At 32.8% G+C, this 20,106-nt stretch overlaps 1 protein-coding gene across 1 annotated transcript; it reads left to right on the forward strand.

Annotated features, from left to right (window-relative positions):
* The first annotated feature begins 597 nt into the window (after positions 1 to 597).
* On the forward strand, positions 598 to 1,227 carry LOC134277582 (complement C1q-like protein 4). The gene is made up of 2 exons (XM_062759906.1): positions 598 to 655; positions 911 to 1,227. The coding sequence occupies exons 1-2, from the start codon at positions 598 to 600 to the stop codon at positions 1,225 to 1,227; spliced, it is 375 nt and encodes a 124-aa protein (XP_062615890.1).
* Positions 1,228 to 20,106: the final 18,879 nt, after the last annotated feature.

A 20,106-nucleotide genomic window follows, 5' to 3' on the forward strand; every position in this document is an offset into this window, starting at 1 on the left:
TCGCCTCAGTTAAAAAATCGATGTAGCACGCTCTTGAGTTTCGCTTTTACCAGCATATGTAAAAACCTTACACAGATGTTATTGGAACATGAATTAAAAAAAAGTTTAAAATAGAATAACTAAAATTAACCATATTGTCATGAAATTTAGATCACTGATTATAAAAATGCATTTGTATACATCTTTATAAAGATCTACGCTAATATTCATTTTACTTTTGATCAATAAATCATTTAGAATTTGCATAAAAAAATTCCGAAATAAAAAATTGCATGCGTATCAGATTTCATTGCGTGGATATGCATTACAAATGTTTTTATAACCCTATAAAAAGGACGAACAAATGAATCATGGGAATTAAAACTAATCATTTGAGGTGAGAACTCTCCTATTTGTTTTTGGTAAATGTATTTTCAAAATACTTTTCTGCTCGATTATCCTCTACTTGTTATTATATATAATTATATAACAATGTATTCAATCCTTAAGATTTCAGAAAAGATGAAAAACATTATAATAATTGTGTTACTTGTGGAGATCAATGTTGTTTCTGGACACAAGTCGCTTTTAGAATATTTGAAAACACAGGCAAGCAATATGGAGAATGGATTAGACTCTGTCATCAGAGAAGGCAAATGTGGACACGCTGGTCATGGTAATTTTTCTAAGTATTTGATTTAAAGAGATAATACAACAACCACGATAATATTCATTTTTATTTCATGTATTTTTCAATTACTTTTTTAGCCTTTTATACCTGCTGTGTACAGTATATTTTAAATAACATGAAATGAATCATAACAAAATGTTGATAATTTCTTTTTTAATTTTCCAGACAATGTTGCATTTTCGGCTTAATTGTCAAAAACAAAAAGTTACAAGCAACACGAGACATGGATCTATGACACAGTTCTTGTGAATGATGGTAATGCATACAACAAAGCAACAGGAACCTTTACAGCGCCTTCTGGTGGCGTATATGTGTTTACCTGGACAACATTGACTGATCCTGGTAAAGCAGCCCACCCATACCTTAAAGTTAATGGTACATATAAAGGATTCACTGCAATTAATAATACGCAGACATCACAAAATTTTTGGAATGGCGGTTCCAATACAATTGTTGTCCGTCTCAAGAAAGGAGACAAGGTCATCGTGGCTTCCGGGTATCTGGCAGCTTATGCAAGAGGATCGTATTCATCGTTCTCTGGATGGAAGATTTATTGAATTTTCTTGCATATAGAATAAATTTATTGTCTAATAATAAAAATTTTTCCCTAAAATGTTTCGTTAAATCTATTTTGAATGTGTATAAATTACAGAATAAAAAAATTCTTCAGTCGGCGATCCTTATTTCCCCGAAGTCGAAGATTCGGGTATATATTATTTTGGCTCTGTCCTTCCGTCTGTCTGTTTGTCTGCAATTGAAATTTTAGCCTTGCCCATGACTTTTGCGTGTGTGGGGCTATCATTTTCACATTCCATAAGTATATATGACTTCCTTAGGATATCGCCTAATTTGACCTCTGACCCTAGTGTTTGAAACACTTTTACCAAAAACATTAAACTTCAGCCTTGGCCATAACTTTTGTACAGTTTGAGCTAGGGCTTTAATAAGTAACAAGTATACTTCTTGTGACAGGACGTTTCAAATGGTGAAAATAATTTAACCTGGAACTTAAAGTTTGACCTACTTTCAAGAAGACTTTACCTTGTCATCACTATTGAACGGCAAGTACTAAGGCCTTCACTCTTCACGTGTTTTTTTCTTATGAAAAGAACTTCCTTTTGGAACTAACAATTTTGACCTTTTGTCCTTGAATTTGCAGTTTGACTTGCATTTGAGAACCTTCAGACCTCGGTATACGCTGCCGTATGCAAGCAGTTTAAAACACAAACACATCTTGTTTCTTTTTGGAAGACTACATATCCCATTTAACTTGAAAGAAAAGATACCGCAATGTCCAATACATTTATTTCATATGGATAATTTACTTAAAAAAGACGTTAATGATAACCTTATAACAAAAACGATAAACCCGTTGTCTTCAATTTTTCTGTCGTCATTGGGTTTTTTTTTAAAATATCAATTGATTCAATACGTAAGAACATACACTATACATGTATAAGTAATATGTACAATATATGAAAGGGCAATATGGAACAAGAGGCCCAGTGGCCACATTGCTCACCTGAGCACTAGCTAGGAAAAAGCAAAGAAAAACTTTGATCGACCATCGTTGCCTCACCCAACCCATGAGGGGCATGATTTGAACAATCTTGAATACACACCAGCTGAGGATACATCGATATAAAAAAAATATCACTGCTTTACTGTTTTTGAGATTATTTTTCCTGTAATTTCTAATGTTTTTTGAGATTATTTTTCCTATAATTTCTAATGTTAAATTTTGATCGACCATTGTGTTCCGACCCTTCCCCTCCCCCGGAGTGTGATTAATTTGAAGAAATTTAAATCTACACCAACGAAAGATGATTAAATATAAATATGACCAATCATGGCTTTGCTGTTCTTAAGAAGATTTTCCCTTACCCTATACACTCTTTGATTGTCCATTGTGACGCCACTCTACCTGAGGTAACCCCCGGGGGTTATGATTTGAACAAACTTGAATAAACACCACCTGAGAATGCTTTCATATAAATATGACCAATCATAGCTTTGCTGTTCTTGAGAAGAATATTTCCCTATACACTCATTTGGAAAACTTTGCAGTTCTTGAGAAAATTTTTTTAAAATATTTTCAGTATACATTCCGATTTAAAAACTAAGGACTTCAATTATGGCTCCATCCTTTTCCCAGGGGGCATAATTTGAACAACTTTGAATCTACACCACCTTAGGATGTTTCCGAGAAACTTTCATTTTTTCCTGGCCCGGTGGTTCTTGAGAAGAAGATAAAAAAAAAATGCCATTAATTTTTTACTAATTCATAATTCATAATTACATGTATCTACCACTGGAAGAAGGTGTGACCCTTCATTTGAACACATTTAAATCCTCTTAACCTAAGAATGTTTTGTGGCAAGTTTGGTTAATAATGGTTCAGTGGTTCTGAAGCAGAAGATGAAAATATACGACAACGACAACGACGACAGACAACGTATACATTTTGCGCAGCACAGTTAAGTTTACAGTTACGACGCGGGCCTAACTTGTACGGGAAATGTTTACTATGACGTCACACAAAATATATGGTCCTCAAAATACTACAAAATGAAATTATTTGCTATTTGCTATTTGTTATTTAAAACAACAACGTTTAATTATAGTAGGTAACTAATTTGCCGTTATGCATTAAATTATATTATTATAAAGAACGTTGTAAATTGTAAATAAATTGAAATACATAGACTAGATCTGATGATGGTGACAACGCCGAATTCCCTTCTTTAACATCTGCGTTGGAAAATTTTCCCTATCTGATTTCTCAAGCAAGATCCATGGTTTTCTTAATTTATTCTTGTCTGTTGAAATTGAAGTGAAATGTACTCTTATGTACATAAAATTGACCGATCAAAATAATAAACAGTATGTAACTTCTGACGTCCTTTTAGCCTTTTTGTGTATATGAAAAAAAAATGTCAAAATGTAAATTTTGATAAGATTAACCGGTTATTTAATCGGTCGGAACGTTTCAAGGTCAACCGATTAGCAATTCTACGATGGATTGCAATCCCTATTTTATATTATAACAAATTGTGTACTTAAGTGTAAGTAAGCATTTTTTTTCTATCTAAATTCAAAGAGCAAATCAATCTTACTGCATAAAACTACAATATGAACAGAACTCTTTATAATACAGTGTTTAGAGCTTCCTTTAATATGTGTTAAAAATTTGGTTACAATGTGACATTAAATAACGGATGTCTACGATCTTTTTGAATGAAAAAGTCCTTTAGTTGTAGAGTAGTGTTCAATTAAAAGCTGATATATAAATATGAATAGGACAAATTACTCTCTATATTTGTAACTTTGTGTTCAACAGGTAATCATTAAATGTTTAATCATTGTTCATTAAAGACATAAGCAACGTACCTTAACAACTGAAAATTTTTCCAGATATTTTAAACTTAGAATTATAGAACCATCACATGTTTCTAGACAAAAAATAGCGTACATTACCAGGGGTTTTGAAAAGATATCAAGTGATGAAAGTTCTTTTATGATTCAGTGAAAATATACAAAATTTACTAAACGGCCCGAATGTTGATATTGTTAGAGGACTAATCACAGGATGTGGTGTGGAAAAAGGTATGTTTTTATAATGTTTATTACATAATAAGTAATATAAAAGTACAACTTAAGAAGAAATGGATAAATAACCATACACGAAGTTCTAAGTTTTACAAAGGTTATAGTTTCAAATAGTTTTGGTATGCTTCTAATTCTATTTCAAATATACCCGATAGGACATGTAGTTTGAAACAATATCTGTCAATTAGATGATCCGTATATTCAAAAAATTAGAATTAAGTGGATATGTACCAAAAAATATGTGTATTATCGCAAGTAATATTTTTAAGGTATTATTGACTCGAGGTGTGATCCGTATCAGCCCCGCAGATCCATGAGCTGACACAGCTATTGTGACATCAGTCATATTGCAGATGCGAAAATCCTATATTTATTACTTAGTATGAAATAATGTATCAGGAACAAATTAAGTGATAATACAGAACTCTCCCTCTGTCATAATATCAAGTTGTTAAAGTCATTTAAACCTTAAAAAAGGACAAGGACGTTATATTTCAAACGGGACACTTAAACCATAGTACAAAAAATAAAACAGGAAGTTATATGTTTTGTGCAAAAATGGCGAAATGGAATGATGTATTCGTTAAAGATTGTAAGTAAAGATTTTTTTCTACAAGATTTTTTTTTGTGATTTTTTTTTCAAATCTTAACAAATTACTCACAGATCCCTTTAAGTTCTAGAACTACTTAATGTGAATCTTTTACTTGGGCGGTAGGTACCGTGTAGATACACTGTAATAAAATCTTTAAGACAAGACATGTATACATTCTCGTGTTAAACCCAAGTGTGTTTCTTTTAATTTTTAATTTCTTTAACACACAATCTAGATAAGTCATTTTTTTCTAATTAGAAGTATTGAAAACATCAATTTTATAACTTTTATCTCTCATCCTTTTCATGCTTGGTCATAAGGTTTATAAAGCATATTATTCTGCAAAAAACGCGTTCATGATAAGCAATTAAGATGTTAAGAGATTTTTATGGTTAAAATTTATATTATAAGTGTGGAATTATATTATAAAATATGCAATGATAATTTTTTCGTAATTCCATTTTTTAAATTTCTATGTCTCTGATCCTACGAAATGAAAAAAATTTGTCAGAATCAACTACTGGTAGAGATATTTTAAAAACAAACAAACAAATTTTGCTCGTATAAATCAGTAAAATCAGGAAAATGAGGGTTTTGTTGATGTTTACACTACGTAAATAGTTTAAATATTCTTTCTAATTATTTCTGAGTTAGGTAGATATAAAACGAAACAGATCGCAGCAGACCTTTATGTGCGTGACTTGGCTTACATGTTTTTTACTTTATTTAAACAAAAATGTTTTCTATGGTTGTTAGTATGGAAATTAATGTCTCAGTAACTGTGTTATGTAATTTTTCCTGCAATAACTTCTATGTTAATTCCCGTACTAACAAACAAAGGAAGACATTTTACTGCTTATATAAATTTATATCTCACTGTAAAAATAAGATTTTGAACAAGTGTTTAATCACTTCTTGTAGTTTTCTTTAATATTTTTGGGATAATGCATGATGTGTGAGACTGCAAAGTATTTTTCTCAATCAATCCTGGATTCGATATGTTAAATCGTAACAATATGATTAATATAATCTCGCAAATTTTTTGAATAAAGCTTTAGACTTATTATTCCGTTAAAAAGATTTATTTCATTAAAACAATATATTCCCATGAATTTATTAAAACAAATAGTAGAAATCATATAGCTATTCACAATATTGATTTGATGTAAATTTTCTTTTGCGTGTTCATTATTTTATCTTAAAGGAAGAATATAAAAACTTCTCCTTCCTGGATTCACTGAAGATTATTTCAAAAGGAAATCTTCTTTTCAACCATTTAGTAAACCACAGGATATAAATTTACGGAAACATATGAAGATAACGAACAGTATTCATGACCTTAAATTCATAAAACAATACAAAATAGGAGCAGTGCAAACAATATCCTCAAAAACATCAGAGGTGGGATCAATTGCCATGGAGGAGTAAGCATCCCCTGCTGACAGGTAACATCTGCCGTGTGTGCTCCTTGTAAAGATCGGGAAAAATCCGTCGTCAATTCAGTGTATAAATTATGGACTAATAATTAGTATGATAAACGTCAATCAGCATTTGACTCAATGATAAGCTGTATTTGCTGACAAGGTTATTTTATCGACCATAGAATTTGGAGATTATGACTTTAAACGAGATTGCTGATATTCTTGTTTCTTCAACTTGTTTGTCAATAATTTACCTCTTTTTAGAAATTGTGCATACGTAGAGCATGCTCTTGCGTATCCAATCAACTAAGATATATAAACTGAGTAAGGAAAGATGACGATTGAAAGTAAGTCATCATAGAGTTTGCTTGTTAAATTACCATTAACGTCCTTTTCAAGTAAAATATCCAAATATGAAACAGATGTGTCAGACTCTGTGGTTTCTTTTATCTCAAGCTCACCAGGATATTTCGTATCGACATAAGAATGGAATTTACATTGTCAATTGAAAATACGTCGTCGATATATCTAAATATCGATTGATTGATTGTATTTTGTTTACGCTCCTCTCAGGAATTTTTCATTCATATGGAGACGTCGCCAATTGCCAGTGGATAGCTGCAAATTTTGTCCTATACTCGGCACTCAGGACCATTGAGCAGGGAGGGATCTTTTTCGTGCCATCTACTGCGACGCAGGACTTTGGTTTATACGGTTTTAAGGACTGGTCTCCACTTCACACAGTGGGATTCGAACCAGCGACGTAAGGATTAACTCCTTACTTCGCGACTCACAAGCAGACACACTAACTCATGCACCACACGGGCAAGTTGAAGACCACATCAATTGTTTTCTTATTTTGACGCATAAGATTTTACACAAATGTGCTTCATATAAATACAAAAATAGGTCTGCTAATATCGGTAACTGGAACCACACTACGTACACGTATCCGCATACACAAACAGCACATTAACCAACCTGAATACCGTAAAATAAATGTAAGCGGACATCTTGATATTTGTGGCCAGGGACAATTTTCAGTTTTTCCATTTTACCAACTTTATACAGACAATGTGGTGCAAAGACGAGAAAAGGAGAAATACTTTATAAAACTGTTAAAACCATCACTAAATAGTTCACTTTAGACATTTTATATTTTTGTAAAACACTGACATTTGTATGCGAACAATATGCTTATTTTCTTTTAACTCATGTAATATTTTCCTCTTTCAGTATTGTGACGTCATTGTATTGCTTTTGACGTTACCACCAGGTAACGTTATTACGTCATAAGTTTAAATTGTTTAAAACGTCTGAAGAAGACAATGAAAGCGCTTACGTTTTAACAAGTGTTGCCTTTTTATTTTATATATATATATATTTACATTCAGTTTAATTTTCCTTAAGAAATCCATTAGAAACCCACGACGTTCAAATTTCTATAACACACGCGAAACCTTGTCACCGCGCGTTAGAATACACAGCAGGAACTATTATAATTTTCAATACTTTAGGGACAACAAAATGTAAAATGTTTTATTTCAATTTAATGAAAAACTATAACCCTGAAAAATTAACGTAAAAATTAACGTAATGTGCGTTGAGATTGAATTTTTCACTTTTTTTCTCGCAATGTTTGTTTGCGTTATTTTAACTTTGCAACGTCATTTAACGTTATTTGACGTCACAAACGGCTCTTACGTCTATTAACCGCGTCAGTTTTGAAGGGCGTTAAATTCACATTAAAGATAAACGAAATAAGCAATTATGAAGAAGGAAAATTAGAGAATGTAAATATAAGCATTGAATTCATATTTTTGGCTGTCTTCGGTCCTATAACACACCTGGCCGTGCCGACAAATTTATCATACCGCGCTAACGCGCGGTATTCAATTTGTGGGCACGGCCAGGTGTGTTATAGGACCGAAGACAGCCAAAAATATGAATTCAATGCTAATATATATATATATATATATATATATATATACTATTGTAAGCTTCTGAAGATTGAAAAATGAAAGCGCTAAAGCTTAACTGAGGATTTTTGTGTTTTCTTTTTTACCTTTTTTGAAATATATATATATATATATATATATATATATATATATATATATATATATATATATATATATATATATATATATATATATATATATATATATATATATATATATATATTATTCATACTGGTTCAAAGATATTTTCTCTTTGCTCATATATAAATGTCTTATTTTTGAAACAACAGATTTTCCCTTAGAATCCGCCTTCTTTTAAAAATAATCCATATTATATAAATGTTCATGAATACAGATTGGCTTTGATGATGCATTAATATCAAGACATCATCTGTTTGAACTTTGAACCTGTATTCTTGTATACTATTATGAATGCTTAAAATTTCAAATCAACAAACTCCGATTTGTTTCAATCCTGGGATTTTAACACATGAAAAACAAGATCAAGTTCTTAGTATTTCATTTTTATGTACAATTGAATAACAGTGTTCCCTAAATATAAGTTAATTCATAACAAGGGCATCGCAAAGCTGGACATCCTGTCGCAAAGAGCATATCTAGACAGCATTCGACGTAGATCCCAATGTAAATTACGTCACTTCTGTTTCACACAGGGACAAACTAACATACACAAACACACGCACGTACTTTATTGACTATTCCCAACTCCATTGCGAGGGGAAAAATATCTGAAATTTAATCATTATTTTGTATTCATTAATGTTCAATATGTATCAGTCAATGGTATATTCTTTTTCATAAAATAAGTACTTGACCTGAACCATATAGTACAGAGTTATCTATTCATAATCATCCAAAGACGCCATCTCTGATCTATGCTTAATTTTCACGCAAGTTACAATGTACAGTGTATGGCCATAAGTGAGTCATAATTGCGCTTTTACACTAGATTGAATTGGAAACCCAGATTTTTATAAAAACTTGAGACTAATGTTAACTTTCCATTATTTTTTCATTGAATCATACAGAGTTGTTCAAATTTTCTTGTCTTTAAGCGCCTAATAAATGATACACAATTCATTGAGAATAAAAATGAATTTGCAAAGACAAAAATTTCTGAGCACAAATTACTATCATGATTTCTTAGCAAATAAGAGCCTTCAAATTTGATTTTCTTTTCACCTGTTATGTTGCAGGAATACCAACAGATACAATTATTATGAAATAATGTGAAGAAAGCACAAAGAATTCTGTATTTAATTATTATGTTTCAGTAATAAGAAATAAGCAACAAATAACACTGCAATGATATTTTAAAAAAAATTGCGTTTTTTATGAAATGCAATATAAAATTATGACACACTAATGGCCAAGTACTGCAGATACGTTTTTACTGGAGCAAATTTAGCAATAATACGGAAGTTTTCACGAGACATCACTTAACAGTCGATACATAAGCATTTAATTCTATAATAATAGAACAAGGACATAAACTTTAAAGTAGACCACTTAAAGTTATCCTCATTCATAAGGAATTTTGAACAAGGAAGTTATTTTGTTCTCTGCAAAAAATGACAAAATGGATATATGTTAAAGAATTTAATTAAATAAAAAAAAACTCTTAATGATCTAAAATATTAGGTTTTATAACAATAATATTATAAATAACACTATTATGTATAAATAACACTATTAAGTGAAAATAAAGAAAGTGTATTTGTGTAGGTCGGTGCGCGAACATTAACGTTACTATACAGTTAAAGTATATCATTGACAGAGCTAGCAAGATTCCGATTCCCCAAGGCCAGAACTATTTCCCGAAATATGGAAAGAGGGACATGGTCCTTGTCAAGGGGAACTGGAATTCTGCTCACTCCCACAAATATATAGTTTTTAACTGTTTATGAACTGTTTTATTAAACCGATACAAAAGAAAGTTACGAATGACTGGGAATTTGCTTTCGGAGCGGGGATTAGCTCACTTGAGTAACGCACGGGGTTAGGATCAATAACATATCATACCGATACAAAGGTAAAATCTAGAGGATTACAGATTACAAGGAATTAGCGTCTGAAGCAGGAATTAGCTTATCTGACTAACTCACGGGGATAAGTCGATTTATAGTGATTTCTAGGGGAATATTTACATTTAATTATCTAATTTTTATTTAGGGAAAAAATAAGTAAAGGTATATTAATAATCCTAATTAACTTCATGTTCACTCTTTTTCAAAGTAATCCTGGCTATACACTTCTCGTGGCATCTTTATAACCCATTTTTAATTGATATTTACTGTAGTAAGAAAGATATGGAGATAACAAACAGTATTCAACTTTAAAGTCCATAAAACAAAATAGGAGAAGAGCAAACACGGACCCCCAAAACATCAGAGGTGGGATCAGGTGCCATGGAGGAGTCAACATCTCCTGCTGACCGGTCACACCCGCCGTGTGCTCCTTGTCATGATCGGGTAATAACGGAAAAATCCGTAGTCAATTCAGTGTATAATTGATATACAAACAATTATTATGAAAAACGGCAGTCAGTATTTGTCTCAATTCATTACGTAGGAATGCATTGAAATTTAGAACTGCCCTTGTAATTTCTTCCTCTTAATCAAATTTTTATCCTCGCAAGATGGCTTTCAGAAGCAGAAAATACGAAGTCCAATGGCGCTAGGTCTTCATGTTGTTTTACTTAATGAACAACGTCTGCAACATCCCGTATACCACGTTCAACCACGTTTTTGGGACAACCCTCATTCATGTAAAATTCAGGGAACAGGGCATACACACGTACGCTTTAAAATTCAATGTAAAATTTACAGATTAGAGTAAAATTTACAAATCATAATGTAAATGTTAGCAGCAATATAACACTTTTTCAATTTAAACATACCCTTTTAAGATTATCATTTGCATCTACTTTTTATATTATAGTGACTACTCTCTAAAATTAAGTCCAAATCAATTTCTAATTTATTATTATTGTTATTATTATTATTATTATTTTATTAATTTATAAAGCGCAAAATCACATATAGTTTCTATGCGCTGTACAATGGTTTTGCGAACATTTAATAACAATATATCAATAAAACCTATAAATTTGATATGGAAAGTAAATAAAACAAAGAAGGACCTTATATAAAAAATGGTAGTAAGATGAATTTGGTTAACGTAAACGAGGCAAAATAAAATGAAAATAAAAACTGATATGTACACAGGATAGTACTTCTGAAGTTGAGTTCACGAGAGGTTACACATGGAGTCCTTGATGTTGTGCTGGGATTTTACATTCATAGGTTATATTCACGCTTGAACAAGAGTGTTTTTAGGTTCTAGCGGAATGCTCCATTTGCTTAAGCTCTCGTAGTTCTAAAGGCAGGTTGTTACACAGTTGTGCGCCTAATGTGCTTATGGCTCTTTCACCATATTTGTTTGATGATTTCTTTACAGTTTGTTTCCATTTGTCAGACGATGATCTTAAAGTCCTTTGTGGCTGATAAGTAGGGCATACTCTCTCATATATGGTGATGCTGAGGAGGAGTGTAGAGACTTGTGCATAGTAGTCAGCACTTTAAACACAACACGTTGTTTTAGAGGCAGCCAGTGCAGTTGTTGAAGTGCTGGCGTGATATGTTGTCTGTAGCATGTTTTTGTGAGACAACGCGCAGCATTGTTCTGAGTCACTTGTAATCGGTGCATGGTTCGATCAGTTATGCCTAGCAGAAGGGCATTGTGATAGTCGAGGTGGGATACGACTGTTGCATTGATGACCTTTGCACACGCTTCCTGGGTGAGATGTTGTTTCACCTTGGAGATTCTCCTAATGTTGAAATATATCTTTTTTACCATGTAGCTGACTTGTGTTTCCATTGATAAGGTGGCATCCAGGGCAGCACCTAGGTTTTTAACAGTAGATTGAGTTGTCACTTTTGCGTCACCAATCTTCAGCTGAATGTTCTTAACACGGTACTGGTTATGGGTACTGACAATCACCATTATCTCGGTTTTTGTATCATTCAGTTTGAGTTTATTTACAGTCATCCAGGTTCGGACATTCGCTATGCATTCCTCCATTACCTTGACTTGTTCCGTACGCCTGACATTGTTTTTTACACTCAGACGGTTGTATAATTAAGTGTCGTCTGCAAATCCATGAGGGCTAATGTCATATTGATTGATGACTCTCCTGAGTGGTAAAAGGTACACCAGAAAGAGGAGGGGACCGAGAACAGACCCTTGTGGCACTCCAGTGGACAGTGGCACATCTGAAGACACACTGTTGTTAATGTTTACTGCTTGAGTGTGGCTACTCAGGTAAGACTGTACCCAACGGAGTGCCGTGTCCGTCAGTCTAACTTCCACATGTAGTCTCTACAGTAAGAGGGTGTGATCGATGATGTCGAATGCTGCAATCAGGTCGAGAAGGACCAGGAGCATGTCATCACCTTCATCCAGTACTGCTTCTACGTCTGCTTTTATTCGCAAGATGGCTGTTTCAGTGCTGGTACCAGTCTTGTAAGCTGACTGCAGGTAATCATGAAGACCGTTTCTGGTGAGATGACAATTAAGCTGTTGTGCAACAACAAGTTCGATGACCTTGCTGATGAAAGGAATATTTGAGGCTGGTCTATAGTTAGTAAAGATATTCATATCCAGTCCTGGCTTTTTAAGACGTGGTGTAACTATTGCACGTTTCAGCTTATTTGGAAAGACCCCGGTTGAAAGTGATGTATTTACCAATTCAGTAATTGTCGGCAGCATCACAGAGAGAACAGCACTGCTCTTTAAGAGCACAGTGGGGATGACATCCAGTGAGCAGATCTTATTTGCGCAACTATTGATGACCTTGTTTACTTCTTCATGCGTCTGGACCTTGAAGAAGCCAAGCTGAGGCACTGGTTTATCCAGGTCTGAAGAAGCTGTATTGTTATGGAGATCTGTATTATCAAGACCCTGCCGGATCTTTTGAACTTTCTAGTAGAAAAACTGAACAAAATCTTCGGCAAGGGTCTGGTCATTAGTAGCCGGTGGTAGAAGAGTTCCTGCATTGTAATTCATTAGACTACTAATAAATCTGAAAGTCTCTTTACTGTCCGCTGTGGTGAGCTTTTCCTGATAATAACTGGAGAGTTGATCATATGCACCACAGCTCGGGACTGTTCTGCAAGCATCTGTCTATCCACCTCCAAGCCTGAGCTCATGGCTTTACGCTCCAACTGTCTTCTCCGTTTCCTTACTTCATGGATTGAGTCATTGTACCATGGTTTAAGAGAGTTCCGTTTGATGGTGATTCAAATTTTCTTACGAATAATATGGAGATAACGATCAGTATTCAAGCTCAGAAGTCAATAAAAACAATACTTAATAGGAGCAGAGAAAACGCGGAACACAGAGGTGGGATCAGGTGCCATGGAGGAGTGAGCATCCTCTGTCGACCCGTGTACTCCTTGTCATCATTGGGAAATACATCAAAATCCGTCGTCAATTCAGTTTGTAAATAATGGCCTCTTTTCCGATTTTTTACTTCCATATTCGGTCAACAGACAGTTATAGTTAAGTTTAATAATATTGTAACCGTGTGAAAAGTCAATAAATTAGACCGAGTGACTGGAAACGATCATTCAGTAACTTATATTAATTAATGTTTAACTTGATATACATTTTATTTTGAAAAACATTTCATTTCAGTGTCGCTTATTTTCACGATTTTACACTTTGGCTGTTCAGCATACAATTTTCACAGGTATGTTCGTTAAATTGGAAGCATATATGTTGGGGTACCGCACTTAAATCATTAGGTCTTAAATGTTCCCAGATAAAACAGATGTGGGCGTGTGTGTGTTTTTTTTTTTGGTTATGCTCAAGAAAGGAATTCAAATATATAGCTAGTATACTTCACAAATATTAATGTATGCAAATAGTTTTAAGTGATGGAAAAATAAACCCAAACTAGCTGGAAAAGGATAATGACCTTTAGTCAATGCAAAGAATACAATTCGCTATACACATTTTTTACACACAAATGTTTTCATTTAGCAGCAAATATGGATAATCTTTCAAAACTTAACTTGCAAGGGCTGTTTTGAAATTATAGAGACATTTTCTTTAACTCCATAAAATAGCAGACATAAATCTTTGAAATTTCGGCAACATTTTATTTAGAACGAATAAAACAATTATGCAAAATTTTTAATTCATAGGACAATTAGATAATTTCCGTTGAAAATATTAACGTTCATATGTCCATCGACCTGGAACAGCATCGCTAACGTAAATTTAACGTCACTTCAGCCGGAGATGTTTTCGCATGCGAAACGATCAGGAAGGGTTTACTCTTCTGTGTTTGTTATCATATAAAATATTACAAAAATTAACATCTCTCTTTTCTTCAACGATTTAAAAAAAATGCGCTGTTGCTACACCAGCGTAAAATTGTCATGTGTCATACTTGGTGTATACAAGATGCCTTTACATCGTGCAGTGCTGATTTATGCAATGCAGGTCATTGTCATTAAGGTCAAGATCTAGCAAATAACTTTATACTAATGTTTGGTGCTAGATCCATTATGACGTCATAATCAATATCAACTTTCTTTTTCCTGTACTTTGCAGCATTAGCAAAACTATGTAGAAAATAGGGTATTTTCATGACATTCAATATGAAATCATATGAAAAGTAAACCGGATACCTATTTTAAATTTGATATTGATTTAAGGAAGAGGCAATGAACATACTAATTACCGTTTTCTGAGAGACTGTGGGCAATCTGGATACATTTTCGTTGTCAAATATGAAAAAATGTCCAATATTCATGACTGGTTTTCTTAATTTTTCATTGAAAATGACAGTTTAAAATACAGTTTTTCATCTTGTTTACCTACAAATTATGCCCTGAAACACCACATTTGACCAAGCTAATGTTGTAAAGCTTCAATATAGGAATTTATTTCTCAAGTTTGATAAATCTGTAGGCACCTTTCATTTACTAGATCTTGACCTTAAAGCAGGTCATTGTTATTAATTCAGTAATAATTTATGATCGTCTGGAGTACTTGATTTCACTCTGGTTGAATTTTTAGGTATGCTCACTGCTCTGCCTTGACGTCGAAATCAACTTTGTCGTCGTTATAAGATGTCTACCGCACCTATTTTTTTTAAATAATCGCCGTATTTCCGATCAAAATTCCGATCAAACTTTCACAATCTGACGTCAAAATTAAATTAAAAATTTTACACATAAAGAACTATATGCGGTATTAACCAACATTTGCCCCCCAAAATCAAACTTTGATGGAGTAATATTTAATTAAGTCCTTAAACAGGGGAGTATATGCTGACTTCAAAGCACTGAATAATTTCATAAGTAATGACGTCATATGTACGCAATGACGTCACAAATATGACGTAAATTTCAGTTTTTTATGAATTTTGCAGAAAAATGTACATATTTCGTCGATATTTTAAATAAAAGTCACCGAGCGCATGTGTGTTCAGGATAAATATTTTGATATAATGTGTAGAATGATAATATCAATGAAATATGTCAATATTGTTCCTGAACACACATGCGCTCTATAAATTTTAAAGCTTAAATTGTTGAAATTTTGTCCATTTTGTCCTCTTTCTGAAAAAGGATATAAAATCGGACTATTTTGTGACGTCATAAAAACAGAAATTGTGAATACACTGCTCTGGAACTATAATATTTTCTGTTAACATATATTTCTCGTACAATTTATTGAATTCAGCACATTTCAGGAAGTTTTCAAAATTTGACTTTTGTGGGGGCAAACATATGTAATATACCGCATATAGTTCTTTAATTATTTTCGCTCGTATTATGGTTTCACCGGGAGTTTCAACGTTGGTGTTACATATTTTCAATATCTGATATCGTGACTGCTTCGGATACCCCTACCATTGACACATTTATATATCATTGAAAAGAAGAAATTAAATATTTGGAAAATATTTCTTGCTCTTAAGAATTCTTAAAGTTTGTCAAATGTGTATGCGAATTTTCACCGAAAGATGTTTATTAGAAAGAATATTATACACAATGTCTCAATGATTTCCGAACAGCCCTCGTTAATGATGATAATTTAAATTAGTGATGTATTGTGTCTTATTTTTTACAATTGTAATCAATTACTTGCATTGTACACTGACAAAAATAAAAAAAATATTAATCAATTACTAAATACATATCTATTTAATGAGAGATTTTCTGGATAATAGTACCTAGCTGATATGTAAGGTAGGATTCTTTTCTGGTTTCTGACGAAATGAAATAGTCAAAGTACATTTGCTTATTGTCTTATACATGTATATTTAGGTGCAAGAGATTTTAAATAAAAAAAACACATATTTTCTTTCCTCATCACAATTGTACAACTTTAATTTAAAGAAATGGTAAACCGCGTTAAAAACTCGGAGGGACTATATTTTGGTGGAATGATGTCTTCTTTTCTGCCTCTCAAAATTATTTTAGAACAATGTACTTAGTTATAATTTTTACATAATCGAAGACTTGAAGAACTTTTTGAATTTACTATGTTAAATTAATAATAAAGAACTAAAGTTTTAAATATCTCAAATAAATAAGATTTTTCAAACAAACTAAAACTAAGTAAGCTTTTATAAGCACCCAATCTCAGTAGAGAAAATTCGGATTAGCAATTATATATTTTCGTTAAGAAGAAAAACATTCAATCTTTTGAAATTATACAAATAGGGATCGCATAATGGGCAACATTTTTTTAATATTATTAATGTCCAGGAAAGAGCTAATGAACTTGACATGACCTTGTCTTTATATAAAACGATCAAATTTAATAATTTCAATGATACACTCAATTTGTGATAGTGTCTTCTTGATATTGTGAAAATTTCATTAATTTTCAAATACAAGAATTATGAGAAGAATTCTACCTTAAATGCTTGCTCGTTTCATATTTTCAATTGGTAGCAAGATTGCTTATGATAACGTAAATAACGCTAGAATTTTAACAAGTGCCCTGTATAGAATTACGATCCACGCTTCTTGCCACTCAACTGGACTTTTCATAATTGATGGATCATTAAGAAATAGGATACATTGTCTGATTTGATTTGATGCTGTTAATGATTATATTTATGAATACACAGAATAATTCAAATATTTAGAAAGGTAAATTGAATAATTGTAATTAGATTTTTATTAATTTTAAGTGAAGTTTGTCTAGAAGCGGCAATGGAATTTGCATCAGGGAGCTACGCATGTTCGTTTATATTAGAAGAGGCACAACTTTGGCTTGAAACAGGTAAATGAAATTGAAACAATTCATTCGTCATTTCATTTCCCATTCACTGAAATAGTAAATTAAAATTCATACCTCTTTCCACCCACCACCCCCCCAAAAAAGACAATATTGGAGCTCATTTTCCTTCAAGGTTAATCCTTGAGGAATCTAAAAATTAACGCGAATGTCAAACGCATTTATTTATTATATGCATTTATGTTTAGATTTGAAATCTGTACAAGTTTAGCTAGATATATGTACGGTAAAAAGGATATGGAGATAACAAACAGTATTCAATCTCAAAGTCCATGAAACAATACAAAACAAGAGCAGAGCAAACACGGACCTCCGAAACATCAGAGGTGGTATCAGGTGCCATGGAGGAGTGAGCATCCCCTGCTGACCGGTCATGCCCGCCGTGTGCTCATTGTCATGATCAGGAAATTACGTGAAAATCCGTCGGCAATTCAGTGTTTGAATAATGGACTAACAATTGGTGTGAAAAAGTCAGTCAGCATTTGACTCAATGAAAAATTGTATTTGCTGACAAGGTCATTATATCGACCATATAACTTACGAAATGATGACTTTAAACGAGACTGTTGATTCTTGTTTCATCAACTTGCTTGTCACTGATTTATTTTGTTTTAGAAATTGTTTATACGTAGAGCATGCTCTTGTGTATCGAATCAACTGAAATATAAACTCCGTATGAAGGTATATTGCTGCATAAGTAAGGGAAGTTGACGATAGAAATGTTAAAGTTTATCATATAACTTGGTTGTTAGGTTACCATTAACGTCTTTTTCAAGTAAAATATCCAAGTATGAAACAGATGTGTCAGACTCTGTGGTATATTTTATCTCAAGCTCTCCTGGATATATCGTATCGACGTAGGAATGGAAATTACCATTGTTAATTGACAATACGTCGTCATAATTTGACAATCACATTACGTTAAGGTAGTTAGATCCTAATGTTCCTAAAACATTTGAAGAGCAGTAATTGAAAATGGTCAAATATTCACGAATTCACGAATTAATGTTAATTTTCCCTCAATATTTCTTCAAAGTAATATAATTATAGATAATGATAATGTGTAGAACAAATTCTCATATATATATATATCAATATATATATATATATATATATATATATATATATATATATATATATATATATATATATATATATATATATATATATATATATATATATATATATATATATTCAAGAAACACCTGATCAGGCTAGTATTCTTGGGAAAATGTTATTTATTTCCAATAATTGTACAATTATGGTTGGGATCGGTTTACTTTTGATCGGGATTGGCCAAATTTAAGAAAAAAATAAGAAAGAAAATTTTATACATATTGAAAATTGAAATTGATCAACAAATATATTTAAGGTTTGAAAAACTTTAGGTAACTAGGCATTCAGAGAAATGGTCCTGAATTCAGCTCACCTGAGCTGAAAGCTCAAGTGAACTTTTCTGATCACCTATTGTCCGTCGTCCGTCTATCTGTCCGTCCGTCTGTTAACTTTTCACATTTTTAACTTCTTCTCAATAACAACTTGGCTTATTCTAACCAAACTTGGTGCAAAGCATTCTTGGGAAAAGGGGAGTTTAAATTATTAAAATGTAGGGCTAAGTCCCCATACAAGGGGAGATAATCAAGGAAAGACAAAAATAGGAAGGGACCATTAAAAAACCCTATCAAGAACCACTGAGCCAGAAAAATTGAAACTTATGTGGAAGCATCCTCGGATAGTCAGAATTCTAAATAATCCCTAGGGGTAGGGCATTGCCACTATGCAATCCTCAAATCTTGAACCCTGGGGAAGGGGGGCGGGGTCATAATACTGTGAAATCACTAATTTTCGTGGGGTTTAATTTTCGTGGTTGTCGGGGTATGAAGAGACACATGAATTTATGTCCACAACGAAATGCAATTTTGTACATATATTACTACTGAATAATTCGTCAATCACGAAATCAAATTCCCGTGAACCAATGTATTTTACTCAAACCACGAAAAATTGACCCTTCAAAAACATGTGATTTTACAGTAAGTATTACAAGGGGGAAATCTGGTAAAGAACTACATGGCCAAAAGGTACTCAGGTGAGCCTCGTGGCCCATTTGCCTCTTGTTACACTTTTTCACTATTCTAAGAAGGATATGGAGATAACAAACAGTATTCAATCTCAAAGTCCATAAAACAATACAAAATAGGAGCAAAGCAAACATGGACCTCCGAAACATCAGAATTGGGATCATGTGCCATGGAGTAGTGAGCATCCCCTGCTTCTCCTAATTCCCTTCAGTTATTATATGATATACATGTTGTATAGTGCAATATATAATATATAGTGCAATTTTTTGATTCAATGCAAGCCATCACATCATGCTAATAAGCATTGGTATTTAAGGCTCTAGTTTCCCTGAATACGTTTTATTCCTTACTTTACAAAAAGTATAGGGCGTCTGCTGTAGAGTTGGGGAGTTGATCCTTACTTCACGGATTTCAATCCCACTGTGG

This window comes from Saccostrea cucullata, unplaced genomic scaffold (assembly GCF_032062105.1).
Source record: "Saccostrea cucullata isolate Sc308-1 unplaced genomic scaffold, CSIRO_AGI_Scuc_v1 ctg6737, whole genome shotgun sequence".
Classification (NCBI taxonomy): Eukaryota; Metazoa; Mollusca; class Bivalvia; order Ostreida; family Ostreidae; genus Saccostrea; species Saccostrea cuccullata.

Bases quoted from the DNA above. Each gene is read 5' to 3' on its own strand.
- LOC134277582 (XM_062759906.1), top strand. From the start codon at position 598: ATGGAGAATGGATTAGACTCTGTCATCAGAGAAGGCAAATGTGGACAC. The intron at 656-910 runs GTAATTTTTCTA...TCTATGACACAG, and splicing joins ATGTGGACACGCTGGTCATG to TTCTTGTGAATGATGGTAAT.